Here is a 14400-nt window from a genome sequence, read left to right on the forward strand (position 1 = left end):
ATCACTGTTTCTAATAAGCGCATACAGTATCTTAAACAGATAATTAAAGAGCTCTTATCACAGTTGTATGTAGATTGAACAAAATATGGCAAGATGCCTTGTCAAAACATTTTCCAATGCAGTGTGCTACCCTTCACAAAATGGATGAAAGACTCTGACAGAATTTCAGACCTACCACTGGAGACTTCCCAGCCACCTCACATGCCTAAAGCACCGTGCTGACCTGTCGGGTTACCACGTCTAGCAGAATAACCACCTAAGCAGGTCTTCTGGATTACCTTCCCCCGTATTCCACAGGCAGAGCAGGAACGGAGGAGGAAAAGCATCTACAAAAGGGATCTCGTGTCCAACTCGCAGTTGCATCCTAAGCAACATCCAACACATTATAGCCTTCTGCCTGACTTGGTGACATGAACTCATAGCTTCATTTCTCCAACACACTCCCCAGGCTAAAAACCAAAGTGCAAAACACCTGCTGGAAAGACCCTCTTTGCCCCATTAGCCTTGCTCAGGTACCTGCTCCTTGAGATGGGTCTCTGTGCAGTACTTCCACTGCTGAAACACCTCCGACAGTTTATCCAGGCCACCATGGTGAAAATGGAAGATCTTGTACTGGCTCTCCCTGCTCGCAACAACCAGTTGTCCACAGGTGCATGCCTCATCGCTGTGGGACAAAATGGGAGAGAACAACCTGCATTTCTTGCCCAGGATAACGAGGGGCCCAGCAGGGAGGCGGAGCATCAGATGACAGAGAGAGGAAAGCAAATTAAAAAGAAGTGTAGCATCAAGTTGTCCTTAAAATAGGGCATGGAAGTAATTTTACAGCTCTGGGACTTGACAGTCTTCATGGGTCCCTTCCAACCGGAGATATTCTATGACTCTACGACATGGCCATAGTGACCATTTTCCCCAAGAAGCTCTGCTCAGGCCTGGTAATGGCACCCTTCTTTTACCTTACTAAGGAAAAAAAATCCTTTTAGGCCCCATAACCGTAACTCAGAGGCTCTCCTGGGGAAGGCTGACACTTGCTTTCCTGGAGACAACCATTAGGGAAAGAATTCCAAGGAGGACTGCAGAAGCCATCTGCCTCCAGAGCCTGGCACACCCCGACCCAGAGCACACACAGATATCACACACAGTAGTACATTACCTAAAGAAGAGGCGAAGGGATCTCATTTGACCCAGGTCCACTCTAAAGACACCACAGACCTGCTCCAGGGCAAATACTCTCTGCTGTTCGTCCCATCTGGTGCTCTGCATTTGCCCATTATTCTCCTGGAACTGGGCACTGGTGTCGAGGCTGGAGGCAGAGCTGGTGGAGCAGGTCAGGCGATTGTCACACGTGTCCCTGCAGACAAGAGCGTGGAGGAAGAAAGCCCCGCAAGACATCAGCCAAAGATAACTGCAGTTACATGCAATAACCGCAGATGCTCACGCTAAAAATCCTTTGACAGAGCTCTGAAACTGGAATGCAGTGCAGGTCTAAGGAGTCACTAACCGACAGCCCACGTGAGAGGTTAAATTATTTTATTTAAATTAACTCCCTACTGTCTCAACAAACGATCCTATTTTTGATCTGTTCCTAAATTGCACACAGAACTGGGGAGAGCCAAAACCGTTCCTCAAAACAGTGACTTTTGAGAAGGCAAAACTGAGAAGCGCAGCGTGGGAACAGCCCAGACTCCTCCACGGAACGGCCCATCCCCTGCTCCTTCACCGCAGCACAGAGACCAGCTTTGGCACCTGCCTGCCCTGCAGACCACACCGCAGAGCCCGAAGCTGCAGGACTCCTGCGCACCTCTGGGACTGATGGCCTCTTGGGATGGAATACGTTGGGCTGTTGGAAAAACACGCCTGCAGAAGCGCAGGAGCTCGACAGGCTGCTGCAGCAGCTCCAGCGGCACTCGCTGAGTAACTTCCAAAGGAAGAGACTTTTTGCCCCACAGCTCAAGCAAGCTCCTCAGCACGCGGCTCAGCGGCTCTGCGCCCGGCCGGGACAGGGGGAGTGAGGGCAGTCAGACAGCAGTACGGACGAGGGATCTCATCTGGCAAATTCCCTCTGTGACCAGTAAAATTCAAAGAATTTTCCCTGAACTCAAGTTTCCCATTATGCCTTTGCAAGTGGACCTGACGAGCCTGGATTCATGTGTGTAAACTTCAGACAAATGGTTTCACTTGCAAACTCGAAACTTCGCGGAGTTAAGGAGCGGGACATTACACACGAGCTCTTTCAGTCACCACAGAGCAGAGAAAGTGAACCCAACCGTTTCCCAGTGCGCTAGGAGCTCACTGTACCCCAGATATTTATGTTTAAGAGTAAACTGAGTTTAGATTAAAACACCCCACATGCCCGTCACCAGCCCTGATCCCAAAAGAAAAATATCACTACTTTGAGAATGAAGTGAATCTGAAACTGTGACCCCTTGATTCTTAAACAGGCCAATAGATGTGAACAATCTCAGCGCAAGCTCTGAATGGGTTCTGCTGTGAAATCAGGGTTTGCAAGACAAGGCCAGGAGCAGGTATAAAGACAGCCCCCTGCAATGTCACTTTATGCAATGTTTTCTAATCCGCTTATCTAACAATGTAGGCACTGAACGCTGAAAATCACACACTCAGCATGCATCTGCAGCACACCACATCAGTATGCCTTCCAAGCCTGGCTACAGTGCCTCTGCCAGCGGGACAAGCCTTACTTGCAGCATCTACCCGTGGTTCAGGTCACTGCATCCCAATGGACAGGTCTCCGGACATCCCAGCTACTTGTGGGTTAAATTTTTAACTGAGCCCCTGCGAGCCGCCCAGTTCAAATGTATGACTCAAAACCTTCGCTCCCACACGCACGGGGAATAAATCCCCAAGCCTCCTTCTCCAGTTCTGCAGCGTTATGTAGATGAGACGAAGCCTGTTGCAGCTAAACGAGCGGCTTCACTACTCTGTTCATGAAGTTCTGCTGCTCGATTTTTCTGAAACAGAGCACCAAAGCAAAACTTACATTCAAGCCATGCAGACGTTGAGGCCTTAGAAGCGACACAGCAATATCACCATGTGAGCGGGGATCATGTGAGGGTTCCTCAGTCAAAGAGGAACGTCAGCAGCTTTTTACTGGGACACTTCCAGTCTCATGAGCGCAGCTACACACCATCACTGGCACCTTGTGAATTTTTCTGTGAAAATTGTACTGACCTTTGTGAAAAATCAAGCATTACTTTCTGAAAAAGCTGCAAAATGTCACACTTTCCTACAACATTCGGTATCTCATGTTAACGCAGAAGTAACAGGAGTCCTGACACTTGTGCTGGACTGCTTGCTGTAAGCAGCTGGTATTTATGGAGCAACACTTCATAATAGCCACAGCTGGTTACACAGGATTTTCCTGGAAGAGATGACTCAAACTAGCTCAAATACTGAGCAGTGGCAACCAATTTGCTGAAACTCTTGCAAAGATGAACTGGTCAGTAGGACGAAGGGCTGGAAGATGGGTTGGCTGCGAGGATCATCGTCCTGCGGTTCCCTCGTCACAGGAGCCAACGTGCCCATTCTCCAAAAGCACCATCTCAAACGACCAGCGGCAGAGAGACGACTGCCAAGAAACGACAGTTACCAGGAGAGTGGGGCAGGCTCGCTTTGATCCCGGAATGGTGTAGCTCCTCAGCACAGAATGCTATTGCCAGCCGCAGTTCCTCCTGCTACGTAACCAAAACCTGCTCCAGATACACAAGTAGCTACCGAAAACTCAGCGGCTGGAGAGCCCAGTCACAAAGGAGCTGGCAATGTTCTGTTTTCTGGAAATGCTTCTTCAGGACAAATGTTTGCAGTTCACATTTAGCCACTAGCTAAAGGCCTGCACACGCGTCCAGCCCACGGGGAAGCAACCTGAAGCAACGCGTGTAAGTGGGTTGACCCCTTCTGGAGAGCCAAAAGCCAGCCAGTCTAAGCACGGTGCCTGAGTGTGCAGCCCAGCGAAATTCCAGTGTTTTCACTGATGTAGAAGATGAAATCTGAGAGAGACATCTGTGCAGCCCATGCCCTTTGGAGAGGCTGATACACACATACGTTCATACAGAGCCTAGGTGCAGTACCACCTTCTAAACCGGTGCATACTTAGACACTGGAAATGAAGAAAAAACCACTCACTGTATTTAACATTACTTTTTCCTGTATGTATTGATTGGGGAGAAAAAAAAAAGGAAATATTCCAATCAGTTGGACTACTTCAAAAAATAATGTTAATATTGAGATAATTCTGTACTTAAGTAACAACAAGTAGTATGATCAATGCTAATTTGGTCGATTTTGGGTAGTCCTCTAAATATGCACACAAGATACACAGATGCAAAGGAAGAATTCTCCAACTTATTATTTCTCAAAGTCAAACTATTCTACCTGTTAGCTGAGGGATTTGTACCAGAGTGCCCTGCAAAAGCAGGGAGCTGAAGCACTGCAAGGCAAATAGCTGGAGGAACATTCCAGAGAGACTTTGGGTTGTGGGATCCAGGAAAAACAAAGCGCCAGCTAGTATACAGCACTGCTCAGCAAACCAAGAGAACAAGTGCAATGGCCCATGGGAACAAAAGGGACAGGAAAAAAAAATAAGGAGGATTAGCAAAACTTGAGGCAGGAAACCCAGGGACATACTCATGATTCCACTTAAGCCTTTTCCCCTTACTGACATCCCATTACTCTCATTCCTGCTGGTGAGCAAGACCAGGTGGTGATGTATTTTCTCCACTCAACAACCAGCTACAGCAATCAACCCTATCTACATTCCTCGAGCTTTTGCAGCCCCTACGACAGCAAGCGCTTGCGCAAGGCAGCCACCCTCCTCCTCCACCGCACGGGAACCCTCTCGCACGCCCGGTCCGGGCAGGCCAGCCCCACTCCGCAAGAGAGGCTTTGGTCGTGCAGTAATGTCGCAATGGCACCTGCCCTTTCGGTCAAAGCACTTGTACACACCTAGAGCACAAAGAGAGATCAAACCGATCATTATTTCTGCGCAGAGCCAGGGTAGAGACCTGCACCAACTACACGGGAAGACTATTTCAGCAACAAAGATCTAATAACTCATTTTACAACACGATGTGACAAATGTAATTAAAAGAGGGAAAGGGGCTGAAGACTATAGCCGTGACGTGGCACTTACCTAAGCTGTCAGCGCACACCACCCGATTCCCAGCGAGCCCCCTGCAAGAGCCAACCCCTCCTCAGCTGGCTCTCCATCACCATCGCACGCCTTCCCTAATAACAGCCCGGGCTGTCCCGCACACTGCCTTATGAAGCATCATTTACAAACAATAAGTATCATCATAATGTATGAGCATCCATGTAATGGGAATTACATGCCCCTTTTCCTCCCCTGGGGTTAGCATTTCGCTGTTTCTCCACTGTTCCCCACAGGCACTGACCTTCTAGGATCCTCTTCTTTCCAGCAAGGTGAAATAGCTCATGGCAGCATCCACTGCCTCAAGCATCTAAGACAGATGATAGCTTCAAACAAATAATCCATCAATAAAAGTTCAAAGCTATACTGAAACGCCTAAAAATTTAGTGCAGTGACTGTACAAGGTGAGGTAACATCGCGCAGCTGGAGCCCGGATCTATTGTTCTGATTTCAAAAAGTGTCCTTGACAATAAACATATATGATGAGTTGTGAAACACGCCGACTTCAGCGACGTACACAGGAAGTGCCAAAGAAAAAGACTGGTAATTTGGGATTAAACAATTTGTTGAAATATTTGTGGTCGTTCCAAGTCGCGCTGCAGAGAAGGACTGGAAGGACACGCGGGATGGGACCAGCTTCCAGAGGAGCGTGGCCACGCAGAGCCAGACGCTGGCAGGGAAACACTGCAGTAGCACCAGCCCCTTGCATCGGATCAGCACAGACGAGTAACCAGGTTAAGAACTGTGTTCAATTCACCCTTTGGCTGAAAACATTTGGAACTTGAAGTTCCTTTGTCTCAGAGAGCCTGAACAGAGCTGATTTACAGCAACCTTGGTAAAAAGGGAAAAAGGTGTTAGATGTCCGGATGAATGCCTAACCAGAAACGAACGAAATCAAATGTCAAAGCATCCTCGCATGGAAGCATACCTATATATCTGGAAACACGCATGGAAACAAATCTAACAATTCCTCCTATTTGTTAGGGAAACCTGGGAACAACTGCCCGGGACGTTACGGTACAAAGTACGCAAATGTCAACACGGACTTTCCAAAAGCTTGTTCCACAGGCTTTCCATTGATCTGTTTGCTTTCAAAACATAAATTTCCCCACGTTGAACTGCACTAAATGCTATTTAGTAGCTAATTAACTTTCTGTGCTGAAAACCTCCTGTAATTGCACTTCTTTCACCTTTTTTCGCCTGTGTCCTCCAGGGAGCCCAAGCTGTCCTACAGCATTTGTTCTGCTCATTTCTATCTCACAGGCACAAGTTCCTTCCTGACACCGGGCTGCCAATCACGGCTGCAGAGGTCACTGGAGACCAAATTAGGAGCACTCTGCCTCTGACAAACTTGCTTTGCTTAGCTTGCCGTAAAGGGAAAATAAAAGGTTATGAAAAATAATTGTATCCTTTCATGCTCGGCATCAGGAAGCAGATTCCACAGCACTAAAACTCAGCGCGTTATTGTTAGTCACTCTTCGTGTAGCTAATGTCATTAGCAATATTCAAAGAACAAGCTGTTTACATCTTAAAAGCGTTGGAACCCCTCCTTCCCGCCGTCCAGGAAAAGAGCAGAAGGAGGTTTGCGGTTACCAGCCATCTATGCACCGGCACCTCACGGCACGCGCTGCGGGGAGGGCAGCAGCTCCGGCATTCACCCCCTGACCTTGGGCTGTAAGAGCGAGTTCACGATCGGGGACGGGGCTCTGAGTTCACACCGACCCTGCCAGCACGAGCCTGGCAAATAAAACATTTTAACACGACGGAACGAGGGACTCAAGGAAACTCGATTATGCAGCTTTGCCTTCTGATAGGTGTAATTGGTTTGTCCTTGAGAAATAAAGATCAAAACAATTTGTTATGCTTTATGGGGCTACCGCAATCCGCCGGCACAGCCCCTGCCCGCCTTCCCAGCGCACACCACCGCCCAGCGCAGGCAGAACGGGCAGCATCCGCCTCTGCCGCCGGGTCCTCACCCCAAATCGTGGCGGACAAAAGCCAAGCTGTGCGGCCGGCGCCCCGGGACGACCCAGCTCTGCAGCGGGGCTGGGTGCTGCCTTCCTGCCCCGCTCGGCCGAGGAGGGCCGCAGCTGAGCGAGGAGCCTCACTACACTGCGGGCTTTGTTGCTCCCGGTTCATTCCTCCAAGCCCTCGCGGCCCGAAGGGACGCCGAGCGATCTAGCCAACAAGAGGGGGCATTAGAAAAACAGCCCTGCTCACCTCCAAAGGGCTCCCCCAACTGCTGTGAATCAAACCAAAGGAAAACAAAATAAACGGAGAATTCTTGAGTTAAGTATCTTGAATGTAAATGGGAAGAGGAAAAAAAATAATCAGAAGTTTGTAGTGAATTAATGTGTGTTTTAATCTCTTTTACCCGATCAAAGCCTGGAGTGTGACACACATGCACCTTCAGTTAAAAGACAAGCAATCTGGTTTTCACAGATGAGACTGTGAGGCAGGTAGAGGCTACTCAGGTGAAGCCCAAGCAAGGCTTTTCTCTGTGACTTCTTGTTGCAGTGAGGTAGCGGGGACAGAATTAGCAGTTCGATGCTTATGAATAAAATACACACAGCTCCCGAGGAGCCAAACTCAACAAATCATTTAAAGCCGAGCGTACGCTGCTCAGTGATGCAAATGTTACCTTCATTTTAAGGAAGGAAAATATTCCAAAAGCTGAATGGCAGATTTTTACAATCCACACAGAGAAGGGGCACCTCATGCCTAGGCTTTAGCTCATTAATAAATCAATCGAAATGCAACACTTAAAAAAGAAATTCCTTAGATGGAAAAAGTGATTTCTCAGCAAAGCCCGAAAAAGAATGTTTGCTTTTCAGCCTATTCCAGACTGGAAAAGGGGACCTTTCTTACCAGTGTTTATTTTATATTTAAAATCAATGGATTATTTTGCTTTTTTTTCTTTCAGTTCTATCCATGCAAAAATAAAATTCTACACTAATTATGCTAATTACAATCAAGCCTTCAAAACCCTGGTCCCTTGAAAGCCCTGAAGATTACCTTTGTTCTTATATTCTTGGCTCTAAGCAATGAACTGGGAATTTCAGGGGGACTCTACCGACAGACAAAGTTAACCAGCTCCCCGGACTCCGCGCTGCTGCTGACCCAGCGTCAGCGGAGCCCGCGCCGCCCAGAGAGAATTTCGCTGTTTCCACAATACAATGCGCATTTCCCAAGGGGAGAGCTTTCTTCGAGTAGCAGAAAAGGGAGAGGAAAGAGGAGAGCTAAGAGCATGTTTCAGAGTTATTGTAAATGCTTAATGCTCTTATAATTGCCAGGATCGAGCCAAGGAGACAGCGGCCATGCAGATTTATTTGCATATACTGTTGTACTTCTGAAAGGGCCATGCTCTTCATTTTGATCCAGTTAACGCAATTCTTCCCTCACAAAGCTATGGACACCTGCCAGCACCATTTATCTGCACTCGCAATTAGCATTTCTGGGCGTTCCGATGGTATAAATAAGTAACAGAAGAGACGCAAGAATATCCTGGGAAAAGGCACTTTATCGCAGTGCCTCCCGGAGAAAACGGCCACGGTTGTGTTTCACCCCGCTCCCGCCGTGCTCCTGCCACCGGGCCGCTCTGTCACGCCAGCTTTCCACCCAGACCCACTGCCCGCTCGGGAAGCGGAGCCCCGTGCTCCCTTAGGAAGCCCCTCGGGCAAGCCCGCGCTGTCATCTTCCCTCACTCGTGGCTTCGCGGCGGTGCCACAGACCAAGGGCAGGGACGGAGCCACGGCCGCCCCGCCGAGGCGGCACGGGGCCGGGGCGGGGAGGGGAGGGCCCCGCCGCTCTACCGCGGCCGCTGTGCCCCCGGGGCCGGGGCGGGGAGGGGAGGGCCCCGCCGCTCTACCGCGGCCGCTGTGCCCCCGGGGCCGGGGCGGGGAGGGGAAGGCCCCGCCGCTCTACCGCGGCCGCTGTGCCCCCGGGGCCGGGCGGGGAGGGGAAGGCCCCGCCGCTCTACCGCGGCCGCTGTGCCCCCGGGGCCGGGCCGAGCGGCGCCGCTGGGCAGAGCCCGCCCCCTGGCGGCCGCGCCGCGCCCCCCGCCCGGCCCCGCGGCCCCTTTCCGCGGGCGCTGCCCGAAGCCTGCGCTCGGAGCTTCCCCGTCCTCCTAACCAGACCCGAACAACGCCTGGCGCCCCAGACACCTCGGGGCGGCGGGGGGAGCGGTTCCTCTCCGCTCCTCCACCGCTCCCGTTTGCGCGGCCGTGGGATCTCCTTCTCAGGTGTCACCTGCTCTCGTCACTCGGCTATCCCTCCCCTGAAATCCCAAATTAATAGCTCCACGATCCCGCTAGCTGCAGTTCCCGATCTCGAGTTAGCTGTCACTGTTTTCTTGCACAGAAATCTGGCAGTGAACCAATCGAGGGAAAAAACAAACCTGCTATAATTAATGTTCTTGCTGTTCAAATATTTATATAAAGCAAGATAGAGCCGTATGCCTCTGCAGTCTCTTGGATCTGCCCAACCTGCTCAGCTTTGCAGCCAGGAACAACTTTAACTGATCGCACGGCACGGCTGACAGCAAACGGCTGAGGCCGGCTCCTCTTCCCGGTACCTGGCTCCGTGCAGACCACCTCAAGTCCTGCCTTAGATGAAGTTTACACCTACCCCCAGCTCAAGGGAAAAAACACCATCCCTCTGATGGAACAAGGATTTAGGAATACTTATTTCCTGGGCATGGGTTTGGGTATAACTGGAAGTAGGCGCTTCAGTGTCTTACATCATAAATTGCGCTAGTTCAGGCAAGGCCTGGGGAAGCGGAGCCTGACCCAGAGGCGGCGAGGCACCCCATGCGCTCAGCCCCAAGGCTGAAGTCCTCAGAAGATGGCATGACACAAGATGCTGCAAGAAGTTACAGGAGAGTTGGAAGCCTGTGAGCAATTCCCCTGGTTCTAAGAACATAATCACTTCTGTTACAACAGCGATGAATTCCCAGCCTCTTGACGACTCCAGGGCTCCTGCCAGTTCACACTAATTTCAGCTCATTTCCCCTATAATTCTGCCTCCTGTTTATTCTGCAGAGGTCTGAACAGCACTAAGCCTTTCAGGTGAGCTGCCAAAACAACATGATGCAACACCGTACGCTCTGTTACGGCTGCTCCTGCAGCTGCTGCCACCCTCCGTAACGCTGCGCCTCCGCTCCCTCGCGAGAAGGCAATTTACTGATTAGCTCCCTGGGAAGAGGCTTAACAACAGGATGTGCAACACATCTGTAAAAATTGCATCAACTGCCATGCCAAAGGAGTTTCTCCTTGTGGTGTGTGCTTTGCCTAGACCGTCTGTAATAGTTCTGTTACGTGAATTCACGTCTGCTGAAGAACATGGGAACTGTACCATCACTTAGCTCCGTTACGACAATGCTTTATTATTTTTATTACTGGCTGCTAAAATTATCACCTTCTTATGAAAGACGTTTCCTTCTTGCATGGATATCCATGACCACATTGGTCTCATCGCTTCTGCCTGTCCTTCAAAGCAAGTGCTCTGGAAGTGCGAGCTGGCGTCTGTTCCGTCACCTGCGGGACTGTTTGCAGCTCCAGCCTCCGGCCAGATGTTGCCCCAACTCCACTTGTATAATTCCACCACCGAGGCTTCTCAGTCCAAATTCTGACTGTATCAACCAACTTCCCAACCTGAAGTTAGTGAAGGAACCAGTGCCAGCATTTATTTGTCCTCTTCAGCGTTCTTGTACGGTGCTAGGCAGGTAACGGCAAGTGCAGTTTATTACCGAAGCGAAAAGCCTTTAGCAGCCCTACCACCTACTGCTAGGGAAAGCTGCTGTTAACCAGGGATCGCTCTGGCACAGCACAAAAAAACCCCAACAAACCCAAGCCAAACCCCACTTAGAGAGCACTAAGTGCTTCCACAACCGATTGGTATAGATCTGATGTCACGGTCAGTTAAAATAACTTCAGGAGCATCAGTTGAAAGACATTATATAGGTGTCAGATGCTATTTGGTCGCCAGGATGTCACAGAAGGCTTTTAGTTTCACTTTACTGATGGGGAAAATGGAAGCTGAGTAATTTAGCAGGGCAGCAGCAAACCAAAGCTGGGTACAGAGTACAGTTGTCCTGAATTAGTGCCCTTCAGACCACAAGGCAAATGGTTCCCGACAGACAGCAAACAACGGTGACGGGAGAAAAGGAACAGAATGGAATGATTTTATTTCCAGTATCCCTCCTTCCCTGCAGAAATGCAGTCAGTGACAAAGCCGCTATCAACAGAGGCATTTCTCACATTAGCTCCCTCCCTGCAGGAGCCACATCCGATGGGCAGAAAGGGCTCCCCGAGTTAACAAGGACACAGAAACCGAGAGAGCAAAGCCACCTTTCCACCAGAGCTGCGTGCTCTATGCAGAGCGCCAGGCTTGTCTAAAAAGCGAAGCAAGAAAGCGTATGCTGGTGATGGGACACTCCCCTAGCTCCGTGCCTGAGGAATTCTGCAAATGGGAGGACAGCATGGATCGCTGCATGGGATCCCTGGCAGCCTTTCAAACTGAGAAGCAAAGAGGGAAAAAACCAAAAAACAATGGATACATTTTTATTTCCTTGTGCCCTACAAGGCGAGTTGTTGCCTTAAACTGACTGACTCGTTGTGCAACTCAACTGCTTCCAAGCCTTCCTCCCTTCTTCCTCCCTGTCCTGCGCACACGGGTACGTGTCTGTTGGCTGCCTTCTGCCCAGGAGGCCAGGCCACCTTCTCAGAGGATGCTCCAAGGGGCACATGGGAGCTGTGGCTCCTGGTCATACGGGTATTTCGGCAAGTAGCTAGCTGAGCACCTGATCTCATCTGATCCACGCCTCCATGTATGTCCTAATTCTTCCACAGCGTCACATTTTTCCATTTCTGATGATACCTATTTGCACCGAAAGATGGCTGGACTGAAACACCCATACAATGCATTGCTTCAGTTTCCGAAACAACCCCGGGGAAAAGGAGAGTTCCCTTTACAACAGCTCCCCAATGCAGAAGGAAATAACCAGAAACATTCGTTCCTCTTTGCAGGGAGGGGGTGGTGACCGGGGGGTAGGGAGGGAAGAGAACTGAAACAATCTGCCAGCAGCACAAACTCTGTTCGCACTCCAATTCTGGCTCAGATGGGAAGCAGCCAGCAGGAAAAAAAAAAAAAAACAACCAACAAAAAAACAACAAACCAACAAAAGAAACAAGGAAGCTATTCTCATGCTTATAGTGACTTCTGAAATAGCATCCCCCGCCCCCCAAAACGCTGGGATGAACACAGGAAATAAGAGAATGCTTTTTGACAAGACTTTTGCAAAGTATTCTACAAAAAATCTCTGACTCAAATAATTTGTAAGATATCATGCAAGGGGGCTCTATAGGGAAGAACAAATTGGCATAAAAAGTGGACACACTGGACAAAAGCCTTTCGAGTTTGAAGTCCCAAACAATGCAAGGTCTGTTTTAGTAATCTGCTGTGAGTTAGGAGTGCTGCATGCACTGTATGAGGCTTTCAAGCTTGTGCCAGGGGAGTTAACGTGAAAAAAAGAAAAAAAAAAAAAAAAAGCAGAAAAAAAAAAAAGCAGAAGAAGTCTGCTAGGGCGACAGGCAGCGCGTCTGCAGTCCCTGCGTGGCCAGGGCAGCAGGTGAGGAATGCCGGCAGAGGGCTCGCCCGAGCCCGGCCGCCAGAACCCGGGGAAACGCTGCACGAATTCACAGGCGAGGCAGTGCAGACGCAATAAACTGTATTTCCTTCCTTCCCCGCCGCTCTTAGCGGCTCGGAGCGCGAGTGCTGCAGAGCAGTTAAACCACAAGGTTCCCTGCCGGCCTGCGGGGCCCGCGCGCCGTGCCGGCACCCTTCTGCCCCAGCCGCTGTCCCGGGCGCGCCGTCGGGTGCGAAGCCGCACGCCTTGGGCGGCACATGGTCCTGTGGCCCAGGTCAAGGACTGGGGTTTCCCAATCTCCTGGTTTTCAGCAATCATGACATTATTCGGAAGGTCTCCCTCGCTACTCCCACCTCTGACCACTAAGTGAAGGGATAATGACCCCCTCCTCAGGGTGTGTGGGTGAGCTGGCCCGCAGCTGAGGCCACAGCTCCCACGCACACTGCGTTTTCTTTTAAGAATCTTACTGCTGGAACGCAGAAATGTTCACAGAAGCATTTTAATTATATTTTATTTACCAAAAAATGCTGACACCCTGCCCCTCAAACCTTTTTCAGAGTGACAGAGACAGGTCAAACACACGGATTGTCAGTGCTGCTTCAAGAAAAAAAAAATTTACACACTTTAAACAAACAGAGGCTTTGGTTGCAGTGGATTTGGGGGTTTTCTGTTTTTTTTAAGCCGAGGCCAAGAAACTTCTAAACCACCACGACATTCTCTGAAAGCGCACGCAACTAAAGGCTCGACCGCCAAGCAGCAGCCCAGTGCTAGAACAGCATCCGAGTGCGACAAACTGCCTGGGAGCCAACAACAAAGTCAGGTATTCGGAACGAAACGTTGTCATTCAAGGGCCTCTCTGTTAAATGTTGTCAAGGTGTGTTTCACGACATTTCTGTAGTTTCCAAAGCCGTCTTAGTTCCTATCAACAGTTGTCAAGAAAGACTGTTGGGCATCACATTTAGAGGGCTACAAGGGACGCTGCCAAACTGAGGTTGTTCAGCACAATCTGGAAGCCAAAGGCCCATGCTGGCCACTCCGCAGCTGCTCTGCAATGCCCCGCTGCAGCCAGAGGAGAGCTGCGGTGTGACAGGATGGGATGGGAAGAACAGGATGGAATGGGACCGGACAGGACAGCGGTGCTGGCCTGGCCAATGCGCTGCTCGAACCACTGCCACCCCGCTGCTGCAGAGCTCAAGCCCAGAAACCCCTGTGGGCTTGCAGTTAATTAGAAGCATACTGCTAGGACACATATCAAATGCAAAGCTGATACAAAATCCGAGATCACCGCACTGAAGTGTTTTAAAATATCCAGAGAGAGCTGAATCAATTAGAGTACTTCCTTCATAAACCTCGTTCTTACTGGCATTCTCTGGGCTCGAGATTAGCCCATAAAATAAAGAGGCAAAATCTCTTCGGATGTCAAGTCTTAATGTGGTCTGTCCATTGCTGACACCACAAAGGAGAACTCGTTTCTCCTAATTTCAGGCGCAGTTTCAAAGTTAAGCTATATCCTTAAAATCAGCCCCATGGTGCTGCATGAACGCAGCACACCCGTCCTCCCCAAGATGGAAAGGAGTGAGGCGCTGCACAGAGC

General features: G+C 50.1%; 1 protein-coding gene across 4 annotated transcripts in view; it reads right to left on the reverse strand.

Moving 5' to 3' along the window:
• The window catches only part of TBC1D16 (TBC1 domain family member 16), a 32411-nt gene that overhangs the window by 8620 nt on the left and 9391 nt on the right, over positions 1–14400 (reverse strand). For all 4 annotated transcript variants that reach the window (XM_086762692.1, XM_086762693.1, XM_086762689.1 and 1 more), the window contains 2 exons: positions 1151–1348; positions 517–664 (listed from right to left, as the gene is read on the reverse strand). In XM_086762692.1, coding sequence (XP_086618818.1) covers positions 517–664; positions 1151–1348 — 346 coding nt within the window. The remainder of the gene's footprint in view (positions 1–516; positions 665–1150; positions 1349–14400) is intronic.

Source organism: Chlamydotis macqueenii, chromosome 18 (assembly GCF_036417535.1).
Source record: "Chlamydotis macqueenii isolate bChlMac1 chromosome 18, bChlMac1.mat, whole genome shotgun sequence".
Classification (NCBI taxonomy): domain Eukaryota; kingdom Metazoa; phylum Chordata; class Aves; order Otidiformes; family Otididae; genus Chlamydotis; species Chlamydotis macqueenii.